Raw genomic sequence first — 24,811 nt, forward strand, 5'->3', positions numbered from 1 at the left:
ATACTGGTAGCGTATGTTTTAATAAATCGTGCCACTGCTAAAAAGATACAGCAAGGAAAATTGGCTGCATTGAGAACTTTCTTTGGGAATTTATAAACAAGTTTTCCATAGGCTGAAAGCTCCTTCATGCTGCACAAGTTATTTTAAATTACGCTTCCCTCAGTTGAAACATAGCAGGCTGCTTCTCTCTCGCAAAGAAGCAGCAGAAAAGCAGGAGGCCCTGGCATTGTATGTGCCTTAAAAGTGCCCGTTCGCTCTCTTTCTGCAGACCGAGAATTCATCAAGTTCTCTCAAAATTCTCTTGCAGCTGAGAGAAAAGGTAGAACACCTGAGTGAAGACAGCTCTTCAGTTGAGATGACAAGTGTAATAGATGTGTTCCAGAATCTTCTCTGTGACAGGGCCACGTGATTTCCTTAGATCCTGTCTGTAGGAGGAAATTACTCGGAGAAACCTTTTCCCAGTCAATCATTTATCTGTTTTAGCAGCAAGAAGGCAAAACCTCACCGAACAGGGAGGAGTTCAGCTCCTTTCATTTCTGTTAGCCGTCTGTGACCTTCTGAAAGTGGAGAGCATAAATAATTGTGAGGTAAATTACAGGTTGGCCACATTTAAGGAGGGAATTTTTCTTTTCCTCCCCCCCCCCCCACTATTATGTTTTTGGAGAGGCTTTAAGACAATCATATACAGGCTATCTTACCTAACAACAACAAAAACCCTTCATTTCCTTGGTACCTGTGTCTTTTTCTCTGTTGTAGTGTTTCCTGCATTTTGGTCAGTAGCCAGAGAACTTACTACTGAGACAGTACATCCAGTAATCTAGAACAGAGGAGGGCTGGCCCTGTAAGGTCAGAGCAGTTAATTCTGTCAAGACCCAGTGGGCTCCATTGTACCCCGAATCTTGTTTTTCATAAAAAGGGGCCAGTTGACCTAAGTTACTTTTGTCCAGTGGAAAGCCAGTCCTTTGGCTTGTAGAAGAAGCTAGCAGCCAGTCTTGATGCAAGGAGCTTATATGACCCTATATTCTTGAAAAGCCACGGATCTGAGGCCTAATCCTAAAGCCATGTAGAAAAGAAAAATTAAAATCCAGCCACAGGACTAATACAGCCTCCTGTTTTAACAGAAGCCACAAAGGTTCACAAGCTACCAAACCATGAAACATTCAGTCCTGAAGTTGTGGAACTTCATCCAGAATGGCATAGAGAGGGGAATTTTCGACATGTGCTCTCACTTTATAAACGACAGTAATTGTCTCTCCTAAGTAATTGAACACAGCACACGGTACCAAAGTTGACAGAGCCCCTGAGGAGATGGGTTCTCTCTTACTGCACCACTGCCAATAGAGTAAAAAGGTTAAAGAAGTCATCAGATTTGTCAGATCATTTTTCTGGATGCAGTAAGGGTTGTATAATTAGAAGCATCAGTCGAGCTTTTAATTGCAGGTTTCAGAAAGGAAAGAGCAATGGTTCGACTTTATAGAGATGGAATTTTATCGTTCTATTGCTAATCCTTCTGAGACCAGCTAATTGCTATTTCTTTCTCACTAAGTTACTTTAAAAAGTTCTACTTGTTCTGAAATTGTGGTGAATGCATCAACTGTGCCTTATTGATTTCTGTTGACATTTTACATGTGTTTTTTTTTTTTTTTATGCATTCTTAACCTCCATTTGGAAACTGTCAGTTTGGCACATGTTCCTGGATAATAAGAGCAAACGAAGTGAATGACACAATCTCCATGACTGTTAAAGGCAGAGTTAGCCCAGGCTTCACACGATGTCCAAGATCTCTCCATTAGATTAATTGCATTTGCCCCCATTGTAGTCTCAAGAAGCGGAAAAAGAAAATTCTTAAGTGTTACTTCTCTCTGTTAATGATGTCGGTGATAATTCACAATGTTCTTGAAAAAGGGTATTACTTTGAGGTGGATGGTAAATTTGGGGCTAATTGTAGAGCTGAGTTGGAATACAGAAGCCAAGTAGAGGTGGTATCCTGTGTCCCACACTCTTACCCGCATCTTCTAGACGCCTTAGAGAAGGTTCCAGATAGCTTTACTGATGACAGAAGCTACAGCCAGTGGAGGTGCAGGCAGTGTGCTTCAGTAGTGAGTTTCACTAGCTGCTATAATGTCAGAGAAGTATATGAAACAGCTCGGCATTCATAGCAAGCTAGACTTCAGGCTTCATAAGGCCAGCTGGACCGGGAGGTGAATGAGAGATGAATCTCCCATGTACTAAGAGTTTTGTTGTATTAAAAATTACAGCATGATGCAAAAAAAAAAATGCATTGACTTATTTTCATGACTGGATGTTTTTGTGCTTTGGGGAAAATGGACAGGTGTTGCTTTCTCTTATTGCTGTTTGATTAAAAGGTGCTAATGCAGTATTGACTTGATAATCTCACCAGGTACACATGCAGAGCAAACGAAGAAAATCTATTTGATGGCTCAGAAATTGACTTACATAAACCAAACAGTCCGCTGGCTGTTTGGATGCGGAACAACCTATTTGGCTTACTGGCCACAGGGCAAGAGCCAGAATCCCACTTCCCGCGCATTCACTCCGAAATGACAACAGGCTTCAGCCACTCAGTGTTTAGATCTGCCTCATTTGGAAATCTTTTAAGTAGTAATAATAATAATGTTTTGAAGAAATTGAGTGGAACACTAAATTATTCTCTGATACCTAAGTTCACACTGTGCAAAGCTAAAGAAGCTGAAAATCAATGCACTTTTAAAGTCATTAGAGATCATAAGTGAAATAAGTCTGCACTGCTTTAGCTAAGCTTTTAGTGTGCTGTGCTATTATTATAAAATCAGCCTGAATCTGCATTAATTTCACAGTCTTTTTCTCGAAGAAGCCCAAGGGTGCATGATGAATAAAATGTAAATTTCAGAAGGCCGTGTTTTTATCGGTGAAAAGGGCAATGAGCCATGTAGTTGGAGCAGTGACCTGCATGGTGGCCAGCACTTGTACAAGGAGCAGGCAGTATAGATGCTGGTTATTTTCCAGCATGAGAAATAAAGAGCCACGGAAAGTTGAATGGGTCTCCCAGGAAGCATTCAGAGAACTGTACATTGTCTTGTGTACGTGAGACGTTAGGCCAGATCTCTGACGCATCTCTGAAATCACAACTTGGAAAAGTCATAAAGATTTTATACAACTCAGAAACCCAATGCAGATAAAGGTTTGCCTTATATGCACTGTTGAATACACTCAGAGTAATAGAGCATTTGTTTTTGTTCGTAATCAATAATTACGAGTTTGTGCAGGATGTGGTGTATTTCTTTGCATTTAAATAGCATCAATGTATATGTATACATATATATGTTTTAACAACCCAGAAGAGATTAGATCTATTTATTTGCTCACATTTCGAGCTCTTGGAATTTATTTGCTAATTTGCCCTTGGTGTGAGGATTTTATTATTTGCTGCTTAAAAATCAACGCTAAAATTTGAAATCCAAAGCCCAAATGTGTGGATGCCCTAAGTAAAGATAATCAGCCAAGGAGAAAATGTAAAATAGCAACTTTTTATTTTAGAAAATGCAAACTAGATCTTGCTAATTTCAACCCCCCCCCGCCCCCCCGTGGCTAAAAAGAAAAAAAAAGAAAGAAAGAAAAAAAGCAAAAATACAAGTACCTAACTACTTTCCCCTCATCTCCATTTTAAAAAAGAAACTAGTCAATAAATAAATCTTTCTGCTTCGGTCAGATTAGCAAGTCCGCACTGTGAGTAAAAAGCCAACTAAGATAAAGCCAAGAGAGAAGTTGTTGATTTTTATGTACTACTGAGAACAGTGTCGTCCTGTGGCAGTTCTCGTAGACTGTGTTGGTTTAACAAGCGTCCAACCCTTTTGTCTTGTTGTTTTTTGTCTTTCCTGCTCCCTGTCCCCTTGTTCCCCACAGGCTGTGCGTTTGTCACATTTTCTACAAGGGCAATGGCACAGAATGCAATCAAAGCCATGCATCAGTCTCAGACCATGGAGGTACTGTATCATCTGCCCTTTCTTTGTTTTCTTTGTGCAAATGATGGGGAATGATAAAGCAGCTCTCTCCTGCGCGGATTGTTCACGTGACAATCACGGATTGACACTTGCACTATCTCTTCATTCATTCATATTCATCCTCTCTCTCTCTCTCTCTCTCTCTCGCTCTCGCTCTCTCTCTCATCCTCTCTCGCTCTCTTCTCTCTCTCTCTGAATTTTTCCCCTAATGACTTGAAATGCATTTAGTAAAACCTTCCACTTGCTGTACATTATTTTTTGAGCCTTTTATTGCAGTGGCCCAGGCCCTGCAACGTAGTGTCATGATGCAATTGAAACCAAGAATCATTCTCGATCTCTAAAGGATCGAATCTGTTCCTGGTCCAGGGTTGGTATGGAGTAAACCTTAACAGTCCTCACTCCAAATTGCAGCCTGCCCTGTGTCCATCACAGGGTTCTTTTTTTTTTCTTTTTTTTTTTTTCCTCTCTCTCTTTTTTTTCTTTTTTCTTTTTTTAAATACGGGGTCAAGTTCTCTTCAGTCCAACAGAATTGTGCTTTTGCATCAAGAATGTTGGGAGAAAATTAATACTTCTCCTACATTGTTTAACCAGTGAAAATATTAACGTTTGAGAATTCCTTGAAAAACGAGATTTGTCTTTTTACTAAAAAATGTGCAGTAAAAGAAACATAAAGGCTCAAATTTGGTCTCCTAATGAGAGATAGTGGCTTTGGGGGAAGATAAATACGCTGATGCGGGTGTTCACCCACAAACGTAGAGAGACGGCTCTGTCTAGCCTGTGATTTGAGTCTGGCCTTTCAGAACTTTGCACAAAAGCATTCCAAGAGTGATATGCTGTTACTTACTCGGTATTGTCTGATAGAACCATTTGGGAATGCATGTTCTGCCGTACTTGTATACCGTGCCTCTGTGTATGGGTGATCTGTTCCAGAGGTGGCCCTGTGGCGTTACCTGAAGTTACGTTTTCATCTTCCGAAAAGCAGAATATTTTCGATTTGATTTAATGTGCAAAAATTTCTTTATGGATTGTTTGCGCTTCTTTTTTACCTCCATTTTTGGGGGAGGGGTTATTTTTTATTTGTTTGTTTTGTTCGTTTTTTGCAATGCTGCATCTCCCAAAGCATGCTGGGAGCTAAGTGATCATTCTGCGTCATGTTTTGTGGGCAACTTTTTTTATAGTGAGCCGAAAGGTGGGTGGACAAGGGGGGCAAGAGTGTGCATGGCCTTGTCATTAAGTGTTCACTGTACTTTTCTGAGTTTTGATATCAGCATTGCAAAGCCTATTGTCTTTTTCGAGCTTCATTTTGACTTTGATATTCCTAACATATTTTATATAATCACTGTGTTTTCCTTTCAGTGCAATGCATTTTTAAGATACTCACACCCCCCTACCTGAAGGCAAGCTCAGGTGAAAATCGGCCACAATAGGAGATAATTAGCAGGACTTTGAAATTCCTAGGGATGCAGTCTTGTACGACACGCAGTCACAGGTTGATGCTGTGTTTGTCCCCCACTTTCTCTTCGGCTGTTCCATTATTGGGGATCAGTCTGAATCCCAGCTACATTTCAGTTTGGAGAGAAAAATGAAAGTACCATTAGGGAAAAAAAAAGTCTTCACCTGTATTTATTATCTTCCATAAATGTGCTTCATTCATAATTATTTTATTTCCTGTAACTTAGTGATTTGTACCTTAGATGATTTTTTAACCTACATTCTTTCAGCTCTAACCCAAGTGCCTTCATCTGGGCCCCTGAGTACAGCTACAGAGGATGCTGGTCTGTGTTCTCCTGTGTTCCTACAGGGAGAAAGTTCGGGAACGTAGCTCAGACCTGGGTATGAACCCGAACTAAGGAAGAATAGGCTCAGAATGAAAAGAATCTGCTATGGAGAATGGGGCATATTCTTTCTAAGAAATCCTTGATCCTTTGGTTATTAATATCTCTATTACAATTTAAAATCAAATTTGGTACATTTGTTTTTCATTCTGAACACCCATGCTCAAACAGAGGGGCCTCAGACATTTAAATGTCTTGTTGAATTGAAAAATACTGAAATAGAAGATTATATATTATGCAGTCACGTTATAGTTGTCCAACTGAAGTTCATCAGGGGTTTTTTTTGTTTGGTTTTTTTTTTTTTTTTAACTAATTTTGTTATTTTCAGGACTCTGGCTCACATCTTTAACCAAGATGTGTGATCTAAGAAATTTGAATTCAAAATGATTTGAATGTTAAGGTTTAAACAAACATGTTCTTAAGAATAATTAATTTTTATATCGTACCTTCTATTTTTCCACTTTCCTCCGATCTATGCCCAGCCTGTTTTTCCTTTTTATGGCTTAAACAAGTTCTTTTGGGCCCAATTTTTTGCTTTTATATAATTTTTTTTTTATTTAAGGAAGAAAAACACAACAGTAAATGTGCTGTTAGGAGGAGATGCCGTCCTTTGTTATGGAACAAATTTGATACAGCAGTAACAACCCTTTCCATACAAAACCCTCCCTCTGTATAATCTCCATCTTCAGAGTATTTTGCTCACTTTAAAGTGGAAGTACTGAAATATGGAGCAGAAGAAGAAAAATGAAGTATAGATTTTTTTTTAAAGGTGGAAATATTATTTTTGTGTGGTTGACATTTAACATTGTGTCCTGTGACCGTGGCTCAAGAGCTGAAGACCCGATACGCTCGCTGGAGGTTGACCACTGAAACAGCCACCTCATTTTTCTCACATTGTTTTGGTAATACCAGACCCGCTAGCCTCCCACCTTCACAGCTACACCCCCAGTAACTACCCAAGGTGATAAGGGTGGGGGGGGAAAGGCACGCAGGTTTGTTTTCGAGGAGAGAGAAAAACGACCCAAAGGAAAGGGAAAGAGCTCGTTTAAATAGGAATATAGAATTTCTGAGAGGGGAGAAAGAAGTCTGTTATCATGCTGAGTTTCAACAAAAGTTGTTTTTTTTTTTTTAATCAGCTGGGTAGAATTATTTCTTTTTACCTCAGCAAAGTGTAAAGGACTTTAATGGTGAGGAGACGTGTAGGCAAGCCATGGTAAGAGGGAGAGGGAGGGAGGGAGGGAGGAGCTCGTGTCTCTGCAGAATGGTGGCCAAAGTCTCAGAGGTGTTCTGGGAAGGAAGTCTTCATGCTCGAGGCCATTATTTTCCCAAAGGATCTTGACCACTTCAAACATGACATGAATTCATCCTATTCTAGAACCCTGAGCCATTCCCTCACGCACTGCCCCCTACTCCTTGCCTTTTAAAGGCAATGAAAACTGAAAAGCGTCTAGAATGGTGATGTCCGGTGAGACAAAAAGCCAAGTCGGCGCCTCCTGCCATTTCAGATCCAGCTCCTCTTGCTAGAATATGCTTCTGAGGCTGGTGGTTTGTGGTAGCCCCAGGCAGGGTGGAGAGAGGAGATGCGTTAGAGAAGGAAGGGAGGCCCGTCTGCAAACACCACAGTTAGGTTGGTCGGGGCCTGCGTTCTCTCTCTCCTTCCCTCATCCACATTCCTAAAACAACCCACTTCTCCCCACCGATAGTGCCCAGTCGGGAAGATCCCCGCGCTCCTGAGTTCAAAAATGCATCACTGAAAATGGGAAAGAGTGAACAAGATACATGAGCGAGGGACGTTTTCGTCCCCATTATGGCATCTCTCCTTCTTTGTCCCCTGCTCACGTGTGGAAACAGGCAGACACACAGACGACTCTGTCTGTCAGACGAGCGGAGCACGAAGCTTAATTAAAGAACGTTGATAAGGTGTCTTGTCTCTGAGGAGGTCCCGGGAAGGTTGGAGGAAGACACACGAAGAGAGGAGGAGAGGCAGTTTAATAATCAGAGCAAGAAAGCAAATGGCTGCACCGACCACCAGATCCCCAGAGAAACCAGTGACAGTATCTGGAATTTTCTGTTGATGGTACTGGTCAGAGAAGAAGAAGGAATATCAAACCGTTTTAAAACCATTCCAGACCGTTCCGTGTGCTCCACGATAGTGGAGAAAGCTAGACCCGGTGCTGAGTGTCACGAGAGGCTTCCGCCAGGCGGTAACCCCCTCTTCACTTTCCGCTGTGTCTGACCACAGGGCTGCTCCTCACCCATCGTAGTCAAGTTCGCGGACACTCAGAAGGACAAAGAGCAAAGGCGCCTCCAGCAGCAGCTGGCGCAGCAGATGCAACAGCTCAACACTGCCACCTGGGGGAACCTGACGGGCCTGGGCGGACTCACCCCGCAGTACCTGGCGGTAAGTGCTGGGCCCGGGCGGCGAGGAGGGGGCCGTCCCGCCCCCCTGAGTTCAGAAAGAGTTCGTTTGGGGGCTCTTCGGGTCCCAGGACGTTAGTGAAGTCGGCATTGACTCAACGCCCCTTCCTTTTTCCAAGTTAAATCGATTAGCTTCGGGATGTGACTCGTTTAACTCTGGCCTGGCCCAGGCCGCGGAGTCCCACGGGGCGAAATTTCTGGCCGGTGTGGCAGAGACAGCTCGCGGCCTGGCCTGAGAAGGGGGCGCGGCGCGCTTGCCGGTCACGGCGACACTGAGGCGGGCGTGTCGCCGAAGAGAGGTTAGTGCGGTCCACGTGGGGACCGGCGGGATCCCGTTCCGCTTTGATCGGCCGTCTCAGCTCTTCCCTGTGGAACTGTGTTGACAAGATCAGATGTTTCTTCCTGTAGTTGAAACCCCCAAATTAGATCCTCCTTCAGGACGAATAAACCCCGTTCCCTCAACCGTGGTTACATCGGTTTAAACTTTCATTTTCCTGTCATTCCTTGTGCTCACCGTTTCTGTCAATATCTGGAGTAAAATACAGGGACCAGAATCTAAGACAATTCCCCGGGTGAGATCTAAACAGCACAGAGCAGTGGCCCCTAGTGTGGACTTGAAACTGTCTTTTTATTATTATTATATGAAATTTATTGTCAAATTAATTTCCATACAACACCCAGTGCTCATCCCAAAAATGCCCTCTTCAATGCCCATCACCTACCCTCCCCTCCCTCCCACCCTCCATCCACCCTCAGTTTGTTCTCAGTTTTTAAGAGTCTCTTGTGCTTTGGCTCTCTCCCACTCGAACCTCTTTTTTTTTTCCTCCCCTCCCCCATGGGTTTCTGTTAAGTTTCTCAGGATCCACATAAGAGTGAAAACATATGGTATCTGTCTTTCTCTGTATGGCTTATTTCACTTAGCATCACACTCTCCAGTTCCATCCACGTTGCTACAAAGGGCCATATTTCCTTCTTTCTCATTGCCACATAGTACTCCATTGTGTATATAAACCACAATTTCTTTATCCATTCGTCAGTTGATGGTCATTTAGGCCTTTTCCACATTTTGGCTATTGTTGAGAGTGCTGCTATAAACATTGGGGTATGAGTGCCCCTATGCATCAGCACTCCTGTATCCCTTGGGTGAATTCCTAGCAGTGCTACTGCTGGGTCATAGGGTAGATCTATTTTTAATTTTTTGAGGAACCTCCACATTGTTCTCTAAAGAAACTGTCTTAATGCAGCCTTACAGCGGCCCTTGTACTAACCATGTCGCACGTGAGGCAGAAGGCAGCTAACGCTGGTCTGGGTTTTCATTGGTTTTTACTCGAACTGCTGCCGAACCATGGTGCTCCGGCCCCTTTTTCCGCCTTGGCACCTGAACGCGGGACTTCACCTTGACTAATATAACTTCCCCTCTTGAGTCTGGGTGGCGTGTGCTGGCCTCTCTCGGCACGCACGTGTGGGTGTGAGTGTGTGCGTGCATGCGTCCACGTGTGTTCTGTCCCGATCCTGTTACTTGACACGGTAACTGTCCCCCTCGGGATCGCGTGATCCGTTAGCCTCACCTTGTAACAGCCCGTGCACTTCCGTACAGCAGTCCTCCCTGTGATCTTGGAAGGGAAGAGCCTGCCTGTACCGGTGCAGACGGAGAGGCTCAGAGGGGCTCCGCAGCGTTTCCAAGACCGAGCTGCCGGCGGGCAAGTGGCACCTCAGCCCTCCATGTGCTCTCTGTGCAGCTGGCTGCGGCTGTGGCTCTTGGCCCTCTCCCCGCCCACCCTGCCCGCTGCCCGGCGGGGTCTGGCTGTGATAGCTACTCGATACGTGTTTTCTCACTGAACGAGGCACGCTCTCCTCCCGTCTTCATCTGAGCCGTTAACAAAAGTGTGGCCTGAGTTGACTAGGCGCCTTCTAGCCATTTCTCTGTCATAGCCACAAAGGCACCATGAGAGATCTCCTCAGATGTCTTGCCGAGATCCGTATATGCCGTGCCACATCGTCTTCTTGGTCTCGCCACCTAAACTCGTACAAAACAAGAAATGAATCCAGCTTAACGGTGATTCGGTTTTCCCGAACTTGTGCTTTTCGGTCGTTCACGGGACACCTGTTTAATTGCATGTACCAGAATTGGTATCAGAGATCGATGTCAGGCTCACCTTCTTGTGATTTCTAAGAAACCAGCTTCCTACTCTGTCATTTCTAAAAATCAAGACACCTGTGCCTGTCCCCAGTCTCCTGGCACATCTCCCATGCCCCACGGCTCACAAAAATCTGTGGCACGTTTCTTTGATTGCATCTGCAGATTAGTTCTGTACCCTGAAAGAGAATTCATCTCAGCCTCGCTTGCAAAAACATACTTTCATATGCTCTTAACTATGTTTGCTTCTGCCACGGGCTTCCATTCTTTCTCTGCCATATCGGTTCTGCCCCTTTCAGTTGGAAGTCCCATTTCTTCGGAAGGGCCGTTGGCTTCTCAGGCCTTCCCTCCTTCTGTGTCGAGGGGTAGATTCTGACTCTGTCCCACCTGAGGATGGTTATCAGTGGGTAGAACCCTTGGCAATCGTTTAAGGACACTTCCCACGAGTTCCACGCACCTCAGTTGGCATTATTAATTCCTCAAAATGGCCTCAAAGCTAATTTAATTTTACTTCCCTTTAATTTTTAAGCATACCTAATAGGAAAGGGAGTAAGGGCTCACAACCGCGAGAGAATGGGAAACCCAAGATACCAGACCAGAATAAAGGATTTCTATCAGAGCGGTTCATCTCTAACTTCTTCCTCCTCGTGTGTGTCTCTGGGTCTGTGTGTAATCCCTAGACAGTCTATCTCAACAAGTCAGGAGGGATGAGTGAACATCGCTGGCATTTTTTGTTACCTGTCACTGTTAATCCCCGTAATATCATTGTAATTGAGACTCGGGTTGAATCAGCCACTGATACTCCACTCCACTTGGTGATTTTAAGTCCATGGAGAGATGCTCAGTTTTGAATCCCACCCTATTGTAGGCCCGGTTTTGCACTGAACTGAAAAAAAAAATCTACCCTTACCCAGAGCAAGGACAGTGCTGTGTGGTTCTGCAGCACTCCAGATAACTTCTGAAAGCTGTTTTTGAAGTCATGAATTGGTCCTGTTCCTCCTGAGCATATAGTATAACATCCCTCAGTAATAAATTTGATGAATTTGGTATCCACGTACATTTGCGTATAGGAGAGAACTACGTGCTTGTTCCTATGTCTTTGTTGATCTATCTTATCCAAAAGAGTATCAGTAAATCCAGGTTAGTGGTATAGGACGGAAGTTAATCTACAATTCAGCTGAGTCAGACAGATAAAGGAGCCCTTGAGGACAGCAGCCACCTGCCTTTACCTTGTGATACCCACTGATGGAGGGTGGGATGGGAGTGGGGTGTTTTTGAAAGCTCTAAGGAAAAGCTCAGAGATCCTGATTTTAACTTGGGCTTTAAAAGATGACGACACATCTGCCCAGCGTCATTGCACATCACACCAGATACTTGTAAGTTTTGACAAGTAGTATGTTCCTCTCTGACGGTGAAGACCACCTTAAAATTGTGACCGTTGTCTTGGTCGTGTGGTCACCGGCGTAGCTGTGCCTACCTATGCTTATGTCCGTAGTTACCGTGGTGATGTCTCTGTTGGCCCAAAAGTCTTTGAGTTCCGTGTGCTTCTCATGAAGGACACCGAGCGGGGAAGGAAAGTGGGAGAGCGAGGGATGGGCTTTGATTGGCAGAGATGAGTGGTGGTAACCGCTAGGCTACAGAGAGAGCATTAGTCACGCCGCGTTGGTTTCGATAGATTTAACACCTGGTTGTTAAAAAGACTAAATTGATTGTTTTAAGGCAGCAGTGTTACTGAGTTTCCCCGGTGTCTGTGTTTCTTAATAGAGATTAGACATTAATATGGATTTACAGCCCCGACTCTGGGAGCCTTCTGTCCGTGAATAGTCGCAGCAAGCGGCTGGGTACGCGCGAGGGAGAGCGGGCGGGCCCCCGTGTGGCTCGGCGTGGCCCTGTCCTGTCCCTGCCTTGGTCTGACGGTCCGCTTTTCTCTCTGCAGCTCCTGCAGCAGGCCACCTCCTCCAGCAACCTGGGTGCGTTCAGTGGCATTCAGCAGATGGCTGGTAAGTCCTGACACGTGCCTTTGCTGTTGAGCGTGCTGCTGTCTGCGTTCGGGGTGGGTTCAGAGGCAGAGAACGCCAGCAGGGAAGACGAACAGACAGCGATCAGCAGCCCTGTTCATTTTCTGACTTGGGTGTAAACATGAGAGTCCGCCGCTGGGGAGTCACTCGGGAGTCACTCTCCCACCTTGGGCTTCTCCACCGGTGGGTGGGAGCCAGAGAGGCCGAGAAGCCCTGCATAGCATCCGCAAGTGTTGCGTTTTGGTTTTGGTTTTGGTTTTGGTTTTTAATGGGATTGATTGCGGGGGAATTTCCAACAAGGTTCCTCTATGCGGGGGGCAGCCACCATGATTGACGTCCTTCTAAAATTTTAATAAGAAGCAGTCAATAAATATTCTGACCTCCATAATGAAAGCCAGGATCGCAGGCCTATCTTTGATACAGTTTGCCATCCCTTGATAACCACAGACAATTAACAGGGTGCCTTTTTTTACTTCAGTACCCCGGTTGACAGAATTGTGCGTCAGAAGCTTTTATGTGGAAGTATAATCTTTGTTCTTAAGAAAATCAAAGTGGGGCTGGATTTGAAAGCTGGCTCGTAAAGGATTTCTTTTTATAATGAGCTGTGTCAGTAGTAACTGAGGTGCAGTGATTAGTGAAGAAAGGTCACTCCTACTGTGTCACCTTCCAGGCTGATATCCTAACTTACACGGGGCCAGGGAAGGCGGCCCACGCAATAAATCAGAACACAGGTGCCATTAACCTGCCGTGAGGAACAGCAAGAAGGCTCTTCCCTTGTTTGATTCCAGAAAGATGGGGGAGAGAGGGCAAGGGGAAGAACAGATTTTTGGCACATTAGAATCAAGCACCATTTGTTTTTAATGAAGGACAGACACCCTGAGTCAATGAAATGAAACCTGAATGTGCAGAATAAAAGCCAGATTTCTTTTGCTGTCACTACGAAAACTCCTTTTTTCTCATTTTTTTCCTTTTTTTTTTTTGCTCCCCAAATAAATATCCTTGGTTTTGTTTGTTTGTTTCACTTTGAATGGATCTGGAAGGACTTCCTCCTCACATGGGTTCTGTGATCGTCAGCCCAGCCTTCCCCTGCGGCCCCACAGGCTCACGGGAACCTGTTGTCTGATGGGATGTATTGACCTGTAGGGGGAAAAAACCAAAACTGCAGACTTACTCATTGGGCTTTAAATCTTCTCGCACTGCCAGCTTATTTTTTGTTTTTTGTTTTTTTGGGGTTTTTTTGTATAATACTGCTTTTCACTTATTAGGAAAAAATATATGTTAAAATGGTAAATTAAATCATTCAGCAGTATCTTTATGAACACAGTTTGGGAAGCTGGCTTTGGAGCGAGGAATCCCATTGAAGGGTTAATTTTTAGTTCTGTGAAGGGAATCAGAGAGTCATAAGTAAAATATTCAGGGAGTTTTCTGCGTTTTAAAGAGAAAACCTCCAGATTGCAAGCTCTAAAATAAATGTGAAGATTTGTCATATTTTCAGCCGGTGCAACATTTATTCTTCCTCCTAATAGTATGGACCCACCCAGATCCGAAATTAGGGTCTTTCCTTTGAGGAAGCCTCCGGCTCTTCCACTGCGGCACTTGAATTATGCAGGGAAGGTCACTGGGTCCTGAGGCTACTACCAAGCGCGTCTTCCCGGGTGGACACAGCGCCCTGTCATTTGTCATTAGACTCCGTGCTCCTCTGCCTTGACCACTGCAGGTCAGGGTGTTAGCGTTTACATGCTCTGCGTGCTCATTTAAAAACTAGGGGTATCTGGGAGTGACCTTAGAAGGCGCATGAGCAGATGGCTAATTTAAAGCAGTCGGTAAATGCTCTGGGCCTTCCAGAATACCCTGTTCTTGAACCTTCTTGAACGTTCCACATAGAAAATTCAGCACACTAAGTCCATACAGGCTGTGAAATCAAATGCTGAGCGCTCCATTAGCTGCCTTAACATCACCTTGAATGTTTAGAGTATCAAGGATGTAAATGTCAAGGCTCCATCTGCTTGGTGAATTCCAGAAAGGGGGTTTCTTCCTTCATAGGGATAATCAGGTCTTATCCTCCTGAGTAGTTGAAGCTCTCTAGTTGGAGGGTTTTTTGTATATATATAAAATCAAGTTGTACGGCCTCCTGCTCTTTTGTTTTCTCCTGAAGTAGGACTTAGCTTTTGTGTTTGCCAGTGACCCAGACCAGTATTCTAAAGTGAGCTGGGGGGCTGGGAATAGAAGTACCTCTCTGAAGGAGGCTTCCCTGACTCCCCACAGGCGGGTGGGGCACCCTAATGCCCCTTCCTTCCTCACTTTCTTCCCCCACCTCCAAGTCACCAGGCCCCAAGACTGGAATGGCCTGGGCTGAGGAACTCAGCCAACTCAGTAGAGACGTGCTACTGACTATTTCTGAGTGGATGTGTGAATAAATTTATAAATCGACAAACGCAGGTTTGAATTTTGGATACATTCCCAGGGGAGCTTAACTTAAATGCCCTGTTTTTTTCAATTTAAGAAATTTGACTTTAGCCTTACACCTAAGCCCAGAAAACATTATATCAACTAATGGCAGTATCTTCACGGGTGAGCTGGCGAGGATTTGGCAGTAGTCGGTGCAATATCAAACATGTTACCAAGTGCGTGGACGTGACATCCGGTAGAAACGATACGAAGAAATCCAAGAGCCCATTTATCCCAAATCCCACCTAGGTTAAGATGCTCGTGGAAGGCTGAGGATGTGGCACAGCTCAGCTGGGCACCTCCATAGTTCACATGCCGTCTCTATGTCTTACGGAGCCCACGTAATAAACCCACTTGTAAAACTCAGTCCAGCTTGGAACGCTGTCCCCAAAGAGAAAGAAATGTCATTTCAGAAACCAATAATATTTTTTTGTGAACAACTCTCAAAATAGAATAGAATAGAATCTCCTTCAGGAGATTGAGGTTTATCACTAGAATCTAAAGTGTCTCATTTCAATGAGTAAAACACTTTCTGCTTAAGGAGAAAATAAAGCCAAAAAAAAGAAGAAGAAAGAAAGAAAAAAAAAGAAGAAAAAGAAAGTTTAGATGACAAGTCACTAAGTATTTGTGTCAGGAGAATCGAATGAGACATCAACTATACTTTTTTCCCCAAAATAATTTACCATTTTCCTTTCAAGCTAAAAATAACTTCACATGTGTTTCATGATTTTATAGAAAGGGGCCTTTAGTGAATATGGAATTGAAAAGCAGAAGCTGGGGCGGCCCGGGTGGCTCAGTCAGTTAGGCCCAGGTCATGATCTCACATTTCGTGAGTTTGAGACCCATGTTGGAGTCTGTGCTGACGGCTCGACGCCTGGAGCCTGTTTGGGATTCCGTCTCCTCCTCTCTCTGCCCCTCGCCTGTTCATATTCTCTCCCTCCCTCCCTCCCTCCCTCCCTCCCTCCCTCTCCCTCTCTCTCTCTCTCTGTCTCTCTCTCTCTCTCAAAAAATAAACATTAAAATTTTTTTTAAAATAAAAGCAGAAGCTAGATTAGGATCAAATCTTTAGAAGCTGAATGCATTCACTTACACTTTTGAAGCATCCTTGATTGATACTATTTTCCCTCTAAGAAAACCTCTCAGAACAACTTGCGCATTCCTCCCTCAACTGTAATCTTTGTCCCATGAATTTCTGTAATCTCAGAAACTTGAGCTAAGAGTCTGGATTTTTTTTTTCTTTTTCCTGAAGAAAAAGGAACAAGGGAAAAGTGACTTGTCGGTCATTAATTTCTTTATAACAGCTACCATCTCCAAAGAGCTTCGTGGTACATAAACAAGGGTAATATTTTACGATTTTGTTTTGAAAAGAGCTCCTTGGAATAATCATGCAGTTTATCCTCACAGCGGGCCAAGCACAAAACCTGCACTTTGTTACTACGTTGCAGTTGGGAAAATGAAGTATGTAAAGGTTAAATGACTGCGTGGGCCCACAAGTCCAGTGAGGGGCATAGTATGGGTTCCCAGATAGCACGAGGCTGAGAGGGTCATTAACAAACTTGCCCAGAGTCACTGTGCCAGTAAGTGGCAGGTCCAGATTGCAAATACATCCAAACCCTCAGCTCCCTACTGCCCAGAAGCCTGAAACGGCGCTCCGCGTCTCAGCAAATGCAGATACATTTGATCAGCGCGGGCTGTGGCGACTTTCCTCTGCAAAAGGTTTAACAGGCCAAGTAACAAATCCAAGCCCTGGATCAGTGATGCAGAGAGCAGTCCAGAACTGTGCAACAGGAAGAGATTCAGAGACAGTAACAGGAAGAGTGCCTGGCTTCATTCTGGAACGCATTTCACGAGCCTTGGGCTGTTTTTTGTTAGGGCAGTTGTTTCCTTTTCCCAGCGTGAGGAAGTGTTATCAGAGAAGTTAGAGACTTTACTACGGAGCTACAAGGAAGAGTTTATCTGTTGATAGGCGAGAGAGGACTGCTGTATTCCCCATGTTCAGTGAAGCTGGCAATAATTCTCTCCCAGAATATCTGGTCTCGGTTTTAAAAGTATCAATGAGGGGGCACCTGGGCGGCTCAGTAGCTTGAGCATCTGACTCTTGGTGTCGGCTCAGGTCATGATCTCACTGTTCATGGGTTCGAGGCTCAAGTGGGTCTCTGCACTGGCAGTGTGGAGCCTGCTTGGGACCCTCTCTCTCTCCCTCCTCCTCTGCCCCCTCCCATTGTCATCCGCATGCTCTCTCTCTCAAATAAACTTCAAAACAAAATTTTTTTTAATAAAGTAACACTGAAATTGTACGGTGCAAATGTTGGCTTCCAACAACAACACAGGTCTCCTTTCATCAGTTTGCCATCCTCTCTCCAGAGAAGACCATCCCGGACCGTCTGTGACGAGGGGAGCAGAAGGGAGACTTTTGTAGTGGCCTGTACACGGGAGGGCCAAGGGGCTCGCGCTGGAGGCCCCCCGAGTTGTGGGGTGCGCATTTTGGATTCGCGAAGATGGCCTGGCCTTCCTGGAGCGGAGCCTCCCACCCTCTCACCGCAGACGCTTCCTGCGAATGTGCTAATAGGCCTTATGAGAACATTCCATAACCACCCATCTGTCACTTTTTAACAGACCTGATTGGCAAGCACTTGTAACAACTGACATCTGTTCTCGCTTATTGATATGCAGATTTATGGTAATTGCTACGAACAATAAGACACAAAATTACCTAAGGTGAACATTAAATTAAATTTTCATGCCCTTCTCCTTATAAATAATTTTTTTAAATCTTAAATTTCAAGTAGGCATATTGCACATCTGTTTCGTACATCATTTCTTCGTTTTGGGAAGGAGTTTTCTTTTCCCAAGTAATGAATGAAAAGTTGGATGCCTGTATTTCCCCAGTTCTTTTTTTTTTTTTTTTACCACCTTGATCCTGGCACACTGTGGGATTTCATAAAATGTATTTAAACGTTTTCTATTTCTAGTCACCCAGATTATTGCCCCTAGTTTGCAGGGTGCCCCTCTGAGCAGAGTGCCAGGTGAGGTTAAAAATGGTTGCGATATCGCCACATGCCAGGCCCCAGCCCGCTTCTTGGTGAGGCCGCCCCGTCTGGTCGCCCCTTCCTATCGCTGTGTGGGTGTGACCGAGAGAGCCACCCGCAGGCAGACAACCAGGAGGGTCCGTGACTCAGGGGAGAGAGGAAGGAACAGGGTGGCTCACATACCCCAAATAGACAAGAAAGCGACCGGAAAGGACAAACAGGAACGCAGAGAGCCCCAAAAGAAGGCTGGCAGGCAGGGGCCGCCAGTGTTGTCTGGGCCCAGGGAGGGAGCAAGTCTATGGAGGAGAGGACCCGCGCCTCCCGAGCAGGCCAGTGTGCAAGCGTCTGGAGGTCAGAGAGCCCGTGGACCGTCCCATGTGGTTCCAAGGGAGAGGAAGGCTGGCCTCACGTAGCTTCTGGGTTGCTTTCCCTAAACGGGGCAGGTGCCTTTTCCAGAACAGCATGGCCCCCAGTGCCCTACCCTCATTAGGACATAGCACACATGGGATGTCCACACTGGTCACAGGCGCACGGGGCCCAGAAGAGCCAATACATCCACTTCCAGGCTTGTGTGCTGTGGGCAGTGAAGGGTCCAGATCCGTGTGTCCTGGGGGAATGTCTGGGGCTCTCCACCCACCCAGGACGAGCCCTGTGGCCAGGGTGGCACAACAGTAGCACCTAGAAGGACCTCGCCGCTCATGGGAGGCTATCTTCCCGGAGGGGTGCACAGGAGGATGAGCCTCGGCCCTCTGCCACATCGGACAGAAGGCCACAGGGAGGGGAGCGGGTGCCTCGCTGCCCCGCGGCCTGGCCAGTGAGACCCACGGCGGGGGGGGGGGGGGGAGGGGGGGTGCTGTCCTGCTGCCTCAGCCCAGAAGTTCTTGGAGAGTCTCTGGCTTCCTTCACTTGAGCTAGAGCTGTTTCTGTCCTCAGTTTCTCTCCCCGGCAGGCAGTCCCATGCCTTGGTTTCCTCCGATTCTCCATCACAGCCACTGCTCTCCTCGGGCCAGGGCCTCCCCCCACCCGCTATCCCCCCGAGACTCCCGCCTCTCACCTGCCACGTGGTAGGCGGGAAATTCTTGGTCCCTAGGATCTGTCACCAGAAACAGGCGCATGCCGGGCCACACACACCTTCACACGTGATCTTGGGGGAGTTCGCAGCCCCCGTGCGTCCCCTCGGTGGACTGTGGTTAGGAACGCCGAGTTAAGATGATGAACGTGCAGGAGGGACACAGTCGTGCGACACACTTGGGGCTTTGAAGGAGGTCACGGCCCATCTGTTCCCTGAGGAAACTGAAACCAGTGATCTGTGGTGTCAGGGATTCTGGTAATGGCTGGAAAAGGAAACCACGTTAAGCAGTTAAAGGATTGAGTCTGTAGTTTAGAGAACAAGACGTAGGACACAGCTATGGTGTGGTTCCCGGTTAACATCTTAGCTCCCGATGGAGATGGCGCACCCAGGGCCTTGCCCCCCAGGGGCCTGGAGCGCCAGGCCCAGCACCCCTCGCCCATCTCCCTAAACCTAAGGGTGCCACGTTGAGTGAAGTGGAGCCCGAGCACCAGGAGGAGGAGGAGGAGGGAAGAGCTCCAGGTGGAACCAGAAGAACAAGGAGCATGCGTGGGGAGGCCGGGTGGCGGGCAGAGGCCAGGCTTGCCGTGAGAGAAGGCACGACGCCCCTCTCCTGTCCGGGCCTCCATGTTCTCTCTGCATAGCGTGTACAGTGTCGGTAGTGGCTTGGTCACGTGGGTTTGTTACCAGTGCTGAGCAAGGGCGCACATGTAGCGTGAGGAACATGCCTGGCACATGCTTTGTTCTTAGCACCGTCATCGTGGTTGAGGCGATGTCGCTGCGTTTTTTTACCTGGCTAAAAGAGCCTGGGCTGTTGGCTTCCTCTGCACTTGGCATTGTTCTCTGAGCTTTGCGTGTATCGAAGACTTTAATCTCTCAACCCTCCAGAGGGGTGTCGTGGTTTGGTCCCACCACACGCCTAGTGAATCTGAGGGGCACACAGCTGGGCCAGTTTGCTCAAGGTGACAGAGGCTGTCGGGAGGTGGGGTGAAGCCAGGATTTAAACCCAGGGGTCTGAGAGCAGGGCCCGCACTCTTGGTGACCAGTCTGCACCGGCTCTAATGCGGCTCCTGTCACCAGCAGAGGATGCTGTGTGATCCCAGCCCTAGCAGCACAGGACAGGGTGAAGGAAGGGATGCCTGCCTCTGCATTAGGAGAAGCAGAAATATGGGGGTCAGGGCTGGGAACTGGTCCTCACTCCACAAAGCTGGCAAGGAAGCTGCCCTGTCGGCCACCGCTCACGGGCTCAGCGCTTATTTCTCAGGGGTCGGGGGTGTCATGAGAGCTTTGCAGGGTCAGCACACAGGACCACAAAAGGCCTAGAGTGGAAGGATTGGCGTGGTCCTCCACTGGGAAGCCCCTGCCTCCTTCAGCTACCCAGTGCAGTGCTCATCCCCATCAAAGACTACGGAGAATGAGCTTCTGAGTCTGGGCCTCTTTCCAGAAACAGATGAAGATCACCCTCCAGTCCCTGTCTTCTTGCTCTGATACAGAGCAGCCTTTCTGGGGGCAGGCGCTGTCTGGTTTTCCACTTAATCCTTCCTACTGTGCCTAGGGTCTGGCCTAAGGTGGCCTCTCCATAACTGCCTAGTGGATGGACGGATGATGTGGATGGATAGATGATGGATAGTTGGATAGATGGGTGGGTGGATAGATAGGTGGGTGAATGGACACACAGATGGATGGATGGATGGACGGACAGACAGATGGGTGGATGGTTGGATAGGTGGGTGGGTAGGTGGATAGATGGGCAGATGGATGGATAGAGGGACGGATAGACAGATGGTGGGTGGACGGATGGATAGATGATGGATGGATGGACAAATGAATGGATAAATGGATGGATGGATGACAAGAACGTGGGTGAATGGACAGACAGATGGATGAGCTGGCAGACACACACAGGTCCTCCTGCTTGCTGCCTCTCTCCATCTCATCCTTCTCATCTTTTTTCCCCAAATCCCTCAGATGCTGCCTGTCACCATGACCACTCCTTTCCACTCTTGGTCTCTGCTTCCCTTGGCCCATATTTTCCTTTCCTTTGCAGTGTGACCATTGAACACAGTTGGCCCCACACACACTGTGGCGCCCCAGAGCTGCAGTCCCCTGTCTAGTTTGCCAGATGGAGGCAGGGAAAGGCCAGATAGGATTGCAGACACTCTCGGGTGGCAATGTGTGGGAACAAAGGTAGAGGGGACACTGTGGAGGACACACCAGGCTTCAGCCCTGGGTTTCCAAGCAAAGAGGACAGTGAAATACAGAACCCAGTATTGTCAGCTGGGCTCTCAACACGCATAGTTCTGATAAATACTTGTAAAATGGATTAATGAACAACTGAGGGAAACAGTAGGTAAAGCTGTTATAAATACTGAAGGACTAACAGCGGAGAAAATGAACACTTGGTTGGGTCTATGGATGGTACTCTTACCTGGCGTTAATGAAAATTTCATCCTGTTCGATGCCCCATCCATTCATCTGTGTAGATTCACCCATCACCCACCACGTGTACAGCTGTGAGAGTGTATGTCTGTCTGTTTAGGTGGACTTGAATATCAGACAGGCTATTTGTTCTCAAAGAGTTCAGTATTTAGTTCAGAAGGTAAGAGATACATATGCATAAGGTCAGGGTAAGATATGGTGACTGCCACGGGGTTATAAACACCAGGACAAGTGAGTTTGCAGCTGACACAAAGAAGGGGTGTGTGTTGAAGGCAGACTCTCAGTCTTCTCCTGAGGGAGGCTGGGAGGTGTGGCAGGATCAATGCCCCAGACTTGGGGAGTCCACCACCATTTGCCCTGATGCCTCGGCCCAGGACCTGAGTCCCTGACCACTTATTAGTGAGCTAATAAGTTCCCTCCAGCTCTGGAATTCTCTCTGTGCCGATGCTGTGGCCCACACTTGGGGCGGGTCAGGGGCGATGTCTTGGAGGGCCCCCTGACCTCACCAGGAGAGTGGTTCTGCTCACCATTAACTGATGCCAGGCGTGTGCTGCAGATTTTCATTTCGGTCCTAAACCATCCCCTTGTCAGCACAGCTCCCGGTCAGGGACACGGTCGGTCACGTGGTTTACGTCATTACAGCTTTAGAGGGACCGTCAGTCACAAGAGGGCCAAGAGATGACAGATGGGTCAGAACAAATGTACCTCAGTCCTCTCAGCGTCGCTCAGGTGTGAAGCACGTTCGAACCCCTGTCCAGAGCTGAGCCCCTGGCTGTGTCCGGGTGGCTCTGCACTGAGGCTGTGCAGCTCCTGTGCTTCCCCCATTTGCCTCAAGCACCCCAGAAGAATAAGACCAGTGCTTTCTCAAGTCACACATTCTTATAGACAGGACCCTGTCTGACCCTTGATCAGAGGGAAGGAGGGAGAGCCTTGTTCCAAGTTGCACTGACAGGAGAAAACAAGGTTGCAAAGTCTACACTCTTCTTGCAGAAGTTGACAGGATCCCTCAAGTACTTGTGTCCTGCCTCAGAGCATCCTCAGGACCTAAGTGGATTTTGAAAAACAGGTGTTTGGCTTTCACCCTCAGCCAAGAAGGCTGGGCATCTTCTGGAAGAGGACAGAGCATTGTTCTCAGCAAAATAAGGAGCCCTTTTGCAGCAGAGGCATCAGGAACTCTTCTCTGAGCAGAAAGAAGATGGAGGCAGCCAGGACGGAGGAGCAGATAAGTGAGCCTAGCTGCTGTGCTGTGAGCGGTGCTTAGGCGGAGGGCTCCACACCCATGGCTGGTAGCTTTCACGGATATGTTGCTAGAACATTCTCTCACCATTCCATCCACCACCACCCCCAGTGAATAAGGACGCTGTGATCTGGCCAGTCTCTCTAAGGCAGATTAAATTGCTCGGTAGGCATTTATTAAGTACCTGGAATTGAGACATGAGAAGAAGGTGAAATTAAGCTGATTACTTAACTCTAGTGTTTGTCTGTATAAAATTTCTCTGTACAGGGAGAGAACCATTGTGTCCTGCTTCTTAAAGGTACATTAGTGTGAAGTGGAGAAAGACTCAGAGACCCTTGGATTGAGAAATAAAAATGGAAGAGGTCTCAGCCGATCCCACCCTCACGTTCTTGTAAAGTTTCACTTCTCTCTGCTGTTCTTAATTTTCACTAGCCAGAGATTTGTCCTGGGTAAACATGACCCTTCTTTAAAAATAGATGCCTTTAAAATGCAAATACAAGCACATTACAAATAAAAATATAACCACGATGCCATTTTTATTCACCCATTTTCTTTTTATTCATGAGATGTTATTTGAGTCTCTACTAGGGTCCCATTTAGACTTCACATTTAAAATAAGTCTGGAGAGAGGATGTCAGTGGCGATAACCACCATGAGGGTCCCTAACTCTTATCGGGTGTTTACACTGTGCTGAGTGGTTTGCATCCATCATCTCTTTAAATCTGCACACTGCCCTTGAAGGCAAGGCGCAGTTAGTGGTGCCGCTCACTAAGCAAGCAAGAAAGAGGCTAAGTCATTGGCCCAGGGTCACAGGGCTGGTACAGTGGCAGAGCCAGGAAGCCATCATAGCAGTTCAAGTTCAGAGCAGGAGTGAAGTACTGCTTCCTCTGGAATTCCTTCTTCTCGGTGCAGCTGACGGGCTTCCCGGGAGCCCTTCCTCCAGCCACGGGGCCCCAGTCTCACGAGTTCTGTACTGCTGCCCTGTCGTGGTAGAAGGCTCCGGTGTGGCCAGTCTGCACAGAACCGTCCTGCTCTTTCCTCGAGCTCTCTGAAGCTCCAGGACAGGGTGGTTGGGACACGTCCTGGGTTAGGACAGGCAGCGCCTCACACGGCGGGCGGCTCCACTGGCAGGTGTGGTGACTCACGGGTCACCAGGGCAGCGGCACAGAGCGCGCCATCCCAGGGCCCACTGCCCGGGGCCTCTGATCCTGTCACCCGCCCTCACGCTTGGAGCCGGGCCGCGCGGGCCTCTTGCTAAAGTGGCGTTTCTTTCCCTCCACAGGCATGAATGCTCTGCAGCTACAGAACCTGGCGACGCTGGCAGCCGCCGCGGCCGCGGCCCAGACCTCAGCCACCACCACCAATGCAAACCCTCTGTCCACCACGAGCAGCGCCCTGGGAGCCCTCACAAGTCCGGGTAAGGTGGCTGCTCTCCTTCCCGGGACGCGGTGGGGATGGCACCCGTGGTGGGGCCGGATCCCTGGAGAGTTTCTTAAAGACACCAAGTTCGAACGCACGTGGGTTTGATTTTCCCACGAAGACAAAGAGGAGGGTTTTCCAAGAGGGAACCAACCGAGCCGGTGGGTCTCCGGCCTTCACCGTGCTTGGTGGCCATGCTGTCGGTCACGCTGCTCAAGCTGGCACCTGGTGTGGGTGTGGGAGGAGCCTCCCTCGCTTCCTGGTGTTCGCTCTGCTTGTTAGCGGTTCGAGCGTCCTCTGTTGAATCTCAAAATCCCTAATGATTCCAGGGTTCTGTTTCACACCAGCTCCATCCTTCCCGCTGGCTCTCAAAACCCACGGTCCAGAGGGGACCGTCCTTGCCATCGCCTCCCGGTCGCGTCCCGGGCTCTGTAATTTCAAGTCTTTCTGCTCGGAAATGTTGTCGCCTTATTCAAAAGCAGATGCCGTTTTCCTTTTCATACGAGCCAGACATAACGCGGTTGCTTAGATACCAGCATTTGTGTCTTAAAAAAATGTTTTGCTGGCTTTTCTTCCCCTCTGAATTTTCGAGACCTTGCTGGATGAGCTCCCTTCCCCACCCCCGCCTCTGCAGATCCCATACCCTCTGCCGCCTGTGCCCCAAAGATGAGCTGCTTGGTGATCGAGCTTGCGTGTGCTCGTGCGGGGCTCTCTTTCGGGAAAACACAAGATGAAAACACGACTTTCTTAAGGCTTTTGGT

At 47.3% G+C, this 24,811-nt stretch overlaps 1 protein-coding gene across 19 annotated transcripts in view; it reads left to right on the top strand.

Moving 5' to 3' along the window:
• CELF2 (CUGBP Elav-like family member 2) overlaps positions 1–24,811 on the top strand; it is an 840,819-nt gene that overhangs the window by 767,825 nt on the left and 48,183 nt on the right. For 18 of the 19 annotated variants that reach the window (XM_019833918.3, XM_011283568.4, XM_023256326.2 and 15 more), the window contains 4 exons: positions 3,904–3,983; positions 8,079–8,237; positions 12,328–12,391; positions 23,914–24,048. In XM_019833918.3, coding sequence (XP_019689477.1) covers positions 3,904–3,983; positions 8,079–8,237; positions 12,328–12,391; positions 23,914–24,048 — 438 coding nt within the window. The remainder of the gene's footprint in view (positions 1–3,903; positions 3,984–8,078; positions 8,238–12,327; positions 12,392–23,913; positions 24,049–24,811) is intronic. The other variant, XM_019833920.3, reaches the window with a different exon arrangement.

This window comes from Felis catus, chromosome B4 (genome assembly GCF_018350175.1).
Source record: "Felis catus isolate Fca126 chromosome B4, F.catus_Fca126_mat1.0, whole genome shotgun sequence".
Taxonomy (NCBI): domain Eukaryota; kingdom Metazoa; phylum Chordata; class Mammalia; order Carnivora; family Felidae; genus Felis; species Felis catus.